This window comes from Eretmochelys imbricata, chromosome 6, assembly GCF_965152235.1.
Source record: "Eretmochelys imbricata isolate rEreImb1 chromosome 6, rEreImb1.hap1, whole genome shotgun sequence".
Taxonomy (NCBI): domain Eukaryota; kingdom Metazoa; phylum Chordata; order Testudines; family Cheloniidae; genus Eretmochelys; species Eretmochelys imbricata.
Window position 1 is genome coordinate 19,196,804 of NC_135577.1, and position 9,847 is coordinate 19,206,650.

General features: G+C 48.1%; 1 protein-coding gene across 1 annotated transcript; it reads right to left on the reverse strand.

Annotated features, from left to right (window-relative positions):
• Positions 1-748: 748 nt before the first annotated feature.
• LOC144265525 (dispanin subfamily A member 2b-like) lies at positions 749-6,957 on the reverse strand. Its single transcript, XM_077818171.1, has 2 exons — positions 6,684-6,957; positions 749-1,996 (listed from the first exon to the last, which is right to left on the reverse strand). Exons 1-2 carry the CDS (start codon positions 6,912-6,914, stop codon positions 1,787-1,789), a joined length of 441 nt encoding a protein of 146 aa, XP_077674297.1. The 5' UTR covers positions 6,915-6,957; the 3' UTR covers positions 749-1,786.
• Positions 6,958-9,847: the final 2,890 nt, after the last annotated feature.

The window sequence follows — 9,847 nt, forward strand, 5'->3', positions numbered from 1 at the left end:
TTTGCAAATGAATTCCAATTCAGCAGTTTCTCGCTGGAGTCTGGATTTGAAGTTTTTTTGTTTTAAGATAGCGACCTTCATGTCTGTGATTGCGTGACCAGAGAGATTGAAGTGTTCTCCGACTGGTTTATGAATGTTATAATTCTTGACATCTGATTTGTGTCCATTTATTCTTTTACGTAAGCTAGTTATAGAGGTATAAAAGAAAGAATCAAATCACTGTCTGCCAGTGCAAGGGCCTTCTCTTACTGTGACAATCTGAGGCCCTGTTCTTAGGCTAAGGCCTTGGCTAAGCAACAGAGGCAGCCATAAGCTGGGAAGTGACCGGTCACCTCCTCACATTCCAAACTAGTCACATTGAAATAAGGTGCTACTGGGCTGTCAGGAATACAGTCCTGTCCTGATAGTGCCTATCACCTCCAGAGAAAGGAAATGCCTAGAAAACGTAAAAGGAAACTTAGTTTGATAGCATCCTGTCTGGCAAGAACTCACTTATCAATAGCTGGGATGTGAAATCCTCACTTCTGTATTGTTTTGTCATTATAGTTCCCACTTTGCTATTGTTTGTCGGTACAATCTCTGTCTGGTTCTGTGATTGTTTCTGTCTGCTGTATAATACATTTTGCTGGGTGTAAACTAATTAAGGTGGTGGGATATAATTGGTTACATAATCATGTTACAATATGACAGGTTTCAGAGTAACAGCCGTGTTAGTCTGTATTCGCAAAAAGAAAAGGAGTACTTGTGGCACCTTAGAGACTAACCAATTTATTTGAGCATAAGCTTTCGTGAGCTACAGCTCACTTCATCAGATACAATATGTTAGGATTGGTTAGTTAAATTTCAGGAAAATGATTGGTTAAGGTATAGCTAAGCAGAACTCAAGTTTTACTATATAGTCTGCAGTCAATCAGGAAGTGGGAGTGGGGGGGGGGAAATGGGAACAGGGAATGGGAGTGGGGAACTTGGAATCATGTTTGGCTAAGGGCAGGAATGGGAACAGGGACACAGGTGTAAGGCTTTGTGGTGTCAGAGCTGGGAAGGAGGATACTAAGGAAGGAAACTGGAATCATGCTTGCTGGAAGTTCACCCCAATAAACATCGAATTGTTTGCACCTTTGGACTTCGGGTATTGTTGCTCTCTGTTCATGCGAGAAGGACCAGGGAAGTGAGTGGATGAAGGAATAAGCTCCCTAACACCCACATCCATGCTGCTCCCAAGATCAGCATTAATAGGAGCACTGGTGTTCCCAAGAGCCAGGTGCTACCAGATTAAAAATGGATTGTTGACCCTGGGATGGAGAGTTTGGGGACCAGAACCTTTCAGTTCTGGGAGGAACTCAACTGCTTCTTTTGAAAAGAATAAAAAATAAACCAATTACAAGAGGGAAAAAAACATTTATTTGAAAATAGTCCCCGCACATTTCTGCCAAGAAGAGCTCTACAAAAATAATTCTCTAAAGACAAAATTCTGAATAATCACAAGACGAACAACATTGACCCTCCTCAAAAACTGCAGGATCTCGGAGGGCTTTGAAAGCCACGCAGTCTGCTTTTGGGATGGGGAAAACAGAGCAATGTGAGAAACCTCCCCCCCCACCCCACCCCGTCACTATAGTGACCCCTCCAGAACAACTGGAGCATCAGGAGAGCGCTGCCCCTTCATCCACTCAGTAACTGAGCACTCCAGCCCTTGACAATTTAAACAGCAGGACAAAGGCAAGCAGAGCAGAGTAAGGGAACTTGCGGAGAAGTCATCCAGCTGGGGAGAATCCTGAGGGGTGGTTTAGTTGCCGTAGTTAAAGCCATAGTTGTTCTTGTTTTGGTTCCCCTGTTGAATTGTTTGCGAGACGGCCACAGCTCCTGTTGCCACGAGGACAATGATCAGAATCACTGTCAAGATGCTCAGTACCAGGACCGCGATGTTCAGGCACTTGGCAGTCTTGCCATAGCTTCCTGCTCCACTGGCGTCACCCAGAACTTTGCGATCTCTGGCCTGGGGGGAGGAAGGGGAAGTAATAAGGGTAAAGAGTGAAATGCTTGAGGCACCAAGGCCTGCTTCTCAGGGCGGCTGTGAACTTGCGGCTCTCAAGACTTTGGTGGAAGTTCTGGGTGCTCATCAACTCTCAATATCCGGCTCCAACTAGCCAGTGCTGCTGGCAAGCAGAGGTGTGGGGGGAAATGAACAGAGTGACTCCTGACACTCTGCACATCTGAGACCTCCCCACTCTGTGACTTTAGCTTCCCCTTGGGCCCTGAACTCTCCTCTCTTCATATTTCCTATGGAACTGCCTCTCGCTCTCTCTGCGACCTCGCCCATGTGATCCACTGCCTTTACAGCCCCTCAGCTGAAATCCTCCTCCCCAGAGGTTCTCATCTCCCCTAACCTTGATTTCCAGCAACTCCTCTGTGGCCTCCCTTAGCCCCATCCCTCAAGGTGCCAACACGTGTTTAACCACCCTACCTGCCTGCTCACATGCCCCAAGAAGCACACATGGATCTTCTGCACCCTCAGAACTGCCCCTCTCTTTCCAGATTAAGTTCCAAGTTGCCTTCCTTGTTTTTAAGTCTCTCCGTAGATTTGCTGTAGCCAATTTCACCAGCTCTCTCGCTCCCTCTCATCCTGCCCACTCCTTTCAGTCTTCTAGCAGCTTGTCTTTCGCCTTGCAGAGAGACAAGGCGGGTAAGGTAATACCTTTTATTGGGCCAAATTCTGATGCCAAAAGAGACAAAGTTGTACATTCCACCAACTTCTGTTGGGCCATTAAAAAAATATGACCTCACCCACCTTGTCTCTTATATCCTGGGACCAACAGAGCTACACCACATTTACACACAGTCTGGACATTTTCAGTAGGGAGAATCCTTATGGCTGAATTACCCATTTATTCACTACTGTATATTATGTCTTTATCTCATTGTTTAATTTATTCCATGGAGCGCCTGGACATGCACAGTTGTCAAGGCGTGCAGAATTCGGACAGAGAAGTCCAGTGACATGTTAATTGCACTGCCCAAGAGAACCAGCAGAGCTCCAGCACTGCCAGGCAAAAACAGGCAACCAGTAAATTCAATCACAGAAGGGGCCTTTATGAAGTCCAGCTTCCTGCAGCACAGAGAATTTCACCCAACAATCCCTGCATTTAACCAACAACTTGTGGTTGAAATAGACCCTACTTCCCAGTTCTCTCAGAACTGCATTCTTTCCATTATTAGGGATTTATCTATTTGGGATAGGATTCCAGAATCAGGTAGCGTGTGACTTTAAAGCAATACAGTTCTAGTGGAATAGCTCCGTGTACATGCTCTTATTTCAGAATATTTGCCATCGTGGATTCATGGTGTAAGAAACGTGTAAGGGACAGTGTCGTGTTTGTAAAAGTAAATATTCCTAGGAGTGCATACTTAGTAGAAGGTAAGGGGTATATTATGTGTGGGTAGTGAGCAGGTAGAGGCGGAGATTAAAGAGGAATCTTTATAGTTTAAAGCACCAAAAATGTAACTCAATCAGTCAGTTCTAATGGGACATCAATGTCACCACTTTATATACATTACTTATAGAGAGCATCACTGTGTAGCTAGGCCAACACCTTCTGCATGCACAGGCCCTACCAGTTAAGATGAGTACTCCACTGCTTCCCTCCTCCTCTCTGGACTTAAAATAAAATAAATGTAATTTACATCTGGACTATACAAGACTTTAAAACATTCAAGACCGGTGAAAGACATGATGACTAATTGTCTTGGGGCGGGGGGAGGGAGAATTCCTGCAATCTTCTGAGGTTGACCTGGACCTGGCTACTGTTGTCAAAATTAAGGCCCACTGTGCTTCTGAATGAGAGCATCCATACATGGGTTTATGGCAGTGTAACTTGTGTGCATTAACATCACACCTTTAGCATCACACCGTGTAGACAAGCCCTTATTAGTAAAGGGAAGCAACTAAGGGAAATTACGGGGGGAGGCCTCTTAATGCCTTTAGTTTAAAATGCTTTAACTGGTTTTCCCATGACACCCACACATATAGGGGGTTGCAGACATTTAGATACAAATACCGCCCCAAAGTGCAGCAGAACGAAATATGCAACGTGCCTAAAAGGTGGATTGAAATTAAAATATGCAATTAGAAGTATAAACAATTCAGTTGAAAAGTCAACATTTAAGTATGCAACAAACAAAGTACCAGATGTGTAAAGGGTGCGCTTTAGTGTTTGCAGGATGGGGGGTTACTTACAGAAATAAGGATTTTTTAATAAATTTGCAATTTACAAAGGGTGGGAGGTCAGGGAAATCCCATGTTACTGGAAGTCCAAAATGGTACTGAACGCTATAGCAAAGTACAACCATTTTAAGTATATGGATTCCTTGAGAAAGGTAACAGCAAAAATATGAAGCCAGGGCAACCTAAAGGCTCTGAAACAGAAAGCAGGGCTGTCCTTAGGCATAGGCAGCTGCAGAGGGCATGAAAATTTGGGGCACCCCTGGGTCTTAGAGTCCACCCTCCCACCCTTCCTATCCCTGTTCTGACCCTTCCTGCAGGCTCCCACAGCTAGCTGCTGCAGCCTGGTGAGTCTTCCTCTGGAGGGGATCTAGTAACTTAAAAGTGAAAAAGCCTTCCAGCCTGCCAGACCTATTAGCACAACATTGAAACTGTTAAAGAGTCATTCAAGTGGTAATGAAGCCAATTTACAGGCATTTGCCAACCCCAAGGTACATACTGTCAGTTTCCGACTTTACTGACAAAACCAGTTATGCATTACGGTAATATTTACTCAGACTGCGTTAGGGCTAGTCTACACTGGCAATGTTAAAGCGTTGTGACTCCGTCACCGTGAGGCGGGCCGGGCGGCTCAGTATCCTTTCCTGCCTCATCCCTACCCCTCCCCACCGGGCTGTGAGCCTGGGCTGCTGGTCCGGCATAGTGGCACCAGTTTAATAATACAGCGTAGGGCCCCATAAATCCTAAGGACGGTCCTAACTGAAAAGCACATTAAATTAAAAAAGAACAATTTTGGGGTCTTTTAATCAAGTTTAGGTGCATAACTCATGATTTTTGCATTCTTGGCTGTCAACTTATCGTGGGGTTCTAGGTTTAAACAAGTTACAGTAGAAGTTTGCCTTTGAGAAGGATTTCCTGCAAGGTACCACAGTGCCCTTAGAGCCTGAATTTTAAAAATATTGCAGCGACTCGTGGGATTTTCAGACGCATGTGGGTGCTTTCAATCTTAAGAAAAATCTGGCCAGTAGTGGGGACCCTTTTCCAAGAACTAGGGTGCTTGATAGAGGTAAAACAACAGTTGACAAAGGCAATCCCCATTGGAGGATCAAAGGCCACTGAAGAAGTTTTTACACCAACCCCAGGAACCAGTCAGCCTTGCAGGCATATGATCCCAGAATAAACTTGTGTTATAAAAACAAAATGGCATTAAAAACTGTAAATTAACTGTAAAATTGCAATACACACAGGAAATGTTACACTAGACCAGAGGTGGGCAAACTATGGCCCGCGGGTTGGACCGTCCTGCCCTGCCCTTGAGCTCCGAGCCGGGGAGGCCCCGGCCTCTCCCCTGCTGTCCCCCCTCCCCTGCAGTCACGTGCAGCTGGCTCCATCTGGGCAGCAGGACTGTGAGCTCCTGCCAATCTGAGTGGCATGTGCGGGGGGGGGGGGGGAAGCGGCAGTGCATGCGGGACGGCAAGAGGGGTTGGGGTTTGGATAGGGGTCACGGCAATCCGGGAACAGGGGGAATGGATAGGGGGTGGGTTCCCGGGGGGCCTGTCAGGGGTGTGGATAGGAGTCGTGGGGGGGGTTGGATAGGTGTGGGAGACCCGGGGGGCCTGTCAGGGGTGTGGATAGGGGTCAGGGCAGTCAGGGGACAGGAGCAGGGGGGCTTGGATGGGGGTAGGGTCTCAGGGGGGCAGTTAGGGGCAGGGCGTGCCGGGAGGGGGCAATCAGGGACAGGAAATGGTAGGGGGCGGATAGGGGGTGGGGCCCAGGCTCTTTGGGGAGGCACAGCCTTCCCTACCCAGCCCTCCATACAGTTTCGCACCCCGATGTGGCCCTCGGGCCAAAAAGTTTGCCCACCCCGGGCTAGACGCTCTGTACAATGTGATTGCTGAAGCTCCGAGCAACCGTTCCTATTTTCAAAGCTTATTTGCCATTAAAAATACAAATTAAACAGCGCAATGACATCCCTCCGCACAACGTTACCAGAGGGAAAATGACAGACGGTGCTGACCGTAATAAAAAGGGCATTTTTTAAAAAAAACAAATAAACGTACAGGAGTGAAACTGTATTCCCAGTGGATTACAAGAAAAGGAGCCCAGGTCAGGGACTCACACCCTTGGGGCGGACAATTTTGCAAACCGCTAGGAGGCTTTCTGCAGCCACGCCGCCGAGAAGGGATCACTTGAGACGCTGCTAACAGGCCCGGCAAAAATGGTAAGGTTTCGGGTGGGGTCGCAGGGGGACGCCTGTGAAATCCGTCTCTGATCCAGGTCTCCTTTGGCCGCTCCATCCACGGCTTCCGAGCGGGAGGAGCAGCCTTCAAGATCACAGCCCTGGGAAGCGGGTGCCCAGCCCTGCCTGGCTGCCCCCGCACCTGGGGACTCGCCTCCCCCGGCCCGGGCCGGGCACCTGTCACTCGCGGGCAGCGCCCCCGGCCCCGGAGCCGCCCGGGCTCACCTTGAAGGAGAAGACCAGAGCCATGAAGCCGAGGCAGCAGACGTTGCAGAAGACGGTGTTGAAGAGCGACCAGAGCACGAAGTCGCGGGGCGGCTCCTGCCCGGGGCCGCTCTGCCCGGGGCCGCTCTGCCCGAGGCCGGTGTAGGGGTAGGAGTACGGGGGAGCCGAGGCGCCCTGCCCCATCTTGCCGCCGTCGCGGGGCTGCAGGTCGAGGCTCACACCGGGATCCATGGCGAGGGCTCTGCCCGCTCCGGAGCGGGGGCTCCAGATATGCCGCGCGGGGTGGGGCCGGCGGGGGCGGAGCCGGGCCGGCGCGGGGGCCGGGGGCAGAAAAGAGGGGAAACGAAACTCACTCTGGAGCCCGGGGCAGGTTGCGGAAGGGCGCCCCAAGGCGGGCGCTGCAGGGGCACGAGCTGGGGGAAGGCTGTTGTAGGGCAGGGTGGAGAACAAGCCGCGATTCGTTTAAAAGCATCCAAACAGCTGGGGTTGTTTTTTTTATTATTATTATTATTTAACTCGGATTTTGGTTTTTTGATAAAATCCTTTTTGAGGGAAAAACCCTATCTCGAGACAGTTTTAATTAAGGTACATTCCAGCTCAAAGAGATCTCATCATGGAATCGGGATTCTAAATTCTGAGTCTCTCAGAGGAGACAATATATTCGTGTAATGTTTAAGAAAAGTTTTTATAAATGAGTTCCAATAGTTCATGGATTAGGGAACCAATCTTATGAGGTGCCAGGGGCTTCTGTATAGATTATTTAGGTTACTCTTTCTACCTACCCAATGGGACTCAGTGCTCAGTGTAGAAGATACCATCAGAGATGCTTAGTTTTGCGGTTCTCAAACTGTGGATTTGTGTCTCCAGAGGTAGCATGCTTCTTACCAGCAAAAATGTTTTAAAATAAGTAAACAATATAGAGAGGTGAGGAATAACAGACCTCAACCCTATTGTCCCTTTGCAAATCTGTGTACACAGAGTCAATCCCTGACCTCTCTCTGAAAGTGCAAAGTTTCAAAAAATTCAACGAATAGAAGATTGTTGGGGGCAGAATAGATCTGGACAAGGAGAAGAAGTCTGGAGATAAATGTGAGAAGGGAGGGACAGGCAGTAGAAACAAAAGTGAAACTGTTTGAGCTGCATATTCCAGAAGTCTTGAGGTCTTTCTGAGGGTAGCCTTCGTTGATTTGAGATCTACCAGACCATTCTCTCGCTAGAGGGGAAAACCGATAATGGTACGGGCAGCAGTTTGGGAATAAGAACCGTTCAAGAAATATGTGCTTGCTGATGGTGTTTTAAAGAAAGTCACACCAGTGAACTCTTAGAATCATAGAAGATGAGGCTTGGAAGAGACCTCATGAGGTCATCTAGTCCAACCCCCTGCTTAAAGCAGGACCAATCCCCAACTAAATCATCCCAGCCAGAGCTTTGTCAAGCCGGGCCTTAAAAGCCTCTAGGGATTGCGATTCCACCACCTCCCGAGGTAATCCATTCCAGTGCTTCACCACCCTCCTAGTGAAATGGTGTTTCCTAATATCCAACCTAGACCTCCCCCACTGCAACTTGAGACCATTACTCCTTGTCCTGTCATCTTCTACCACTGAGAGCAGCGTAGCTCCGTCCTCTTTGGAACCGCTCTTCAGATAGTTGAAGGGTGCTATCAAATCCCCCCTCATTCCTCTCTTCTGCAGACTGACACAGTTGGCAACGGGCTTTGTTGCAAGGATAGGTTCCTGGGTTAGTGGTTCTGTTGTGTGGTATGTGGTTGTTGGTGAGTATTTGCTTCAGGTTGTGGGGCTGTCTGTAGGCAAGGACTGGCCTGTCTCCCAAAATTTGTGAGAGTGTTGGGTCATCCTTCAGGATAGGTTGTAGATCCTTAATAATGCGTTGGAGGGGTTTTAGTTGGGGGCTGAAGGTGACGGCTAGTGGCGTTCTGTTATTTTCTTTGTTAGGCCTGTCCTGTAGTAGGTGACTTCTGGGAACTCTTCTGGCTCTATCAATCTGTTTCTTCACTTCCGCAGGTGGGTATTGTAGTTGTAAGAAAGCTTGACAGAGATCTTGTAGGTGTTTGTCTCTGTCTGAGGGGTTGGAGCAAATGCGGTTGTATCGCAGAGCTTGGCTGTAGACGATGGATCGTGTGGTGTGGTCAGGGTGAAAGCTGGAGGCATGCAGGTAGGAATAGCGGTCAGTAGGTTTCCGGTATAGGGTGGTGTTTATGTGACCATTGTTTATTAGCACTGTAGTGTCCAGGAAGTGGATCTCTTGTGTGGACTGGACCAGGCTGAGGTTGATGGTGGGATGGAAATTGTTGAAATCATGGTGGAATTCCTCAAGGGCTTCTTTTCCATGGGTCCAGATGATGAAGATGTCATCAATATAGCACAAGTAGAGTAGGGGCTTTAGGGGACGAGAGCTGAGGAAGCGTTGTTCTAAATCAGCCATAAAAACGTTGCCAACTGTGCCCACATATCTATTCCGGGGACACCATCACAGGGCCTAATAACATCAGCCACACTATCAGAGGCTCGTTCACCTGCACATCCACCAATGTGATATATGCCATCATGTGCCAGCAATGCCCCTCTGCCATTTACATTGGTCAAACTGGACAGTCTCTACGTAAAAGAATAAATGGACACAAATCAGATGTCAAGAATTATAACATTCATAAACCAGTCAGAGAACACTTCAATCTCTCTGATCACGCAATCACAGACATGAAGGTCGCTATCTTACAACAAAAAAACTTCAAATCCAGACTCCAGTGAGAAACTGCTGAATTGGAATTCATTTGCAAATTGGATACTATTAATTTAGGCTTAAATAGAGACTGGGAGTGGCTAAGTCATTATGCAAGGTAGCCTATTTCCCCCTGTTTTTTCCTACCCCCCCCCCCAGACGTTCTGGTTAAACTTGGATTTAAACTTGGGGAGTGGTCAGTTTGGATGAGCTATTGCCAGCAGGAGAGTGAGTTTGTGTGTGTGTGTGTGTCCCCGGAAAGGGGGGGCGGTGAGAAAGCCTGGATTTGTGCTGGAAATGGCCCACCTTGATTACCATGCACATTGTAGGGAGAGTGGTCACTTTGGATGAGCTATTACCAGCAGGAGAGTGAGTTTGTGTGTGTATGGGGGGGGGGGGTGAGAAAACCTGGATTTGTGCTGGAA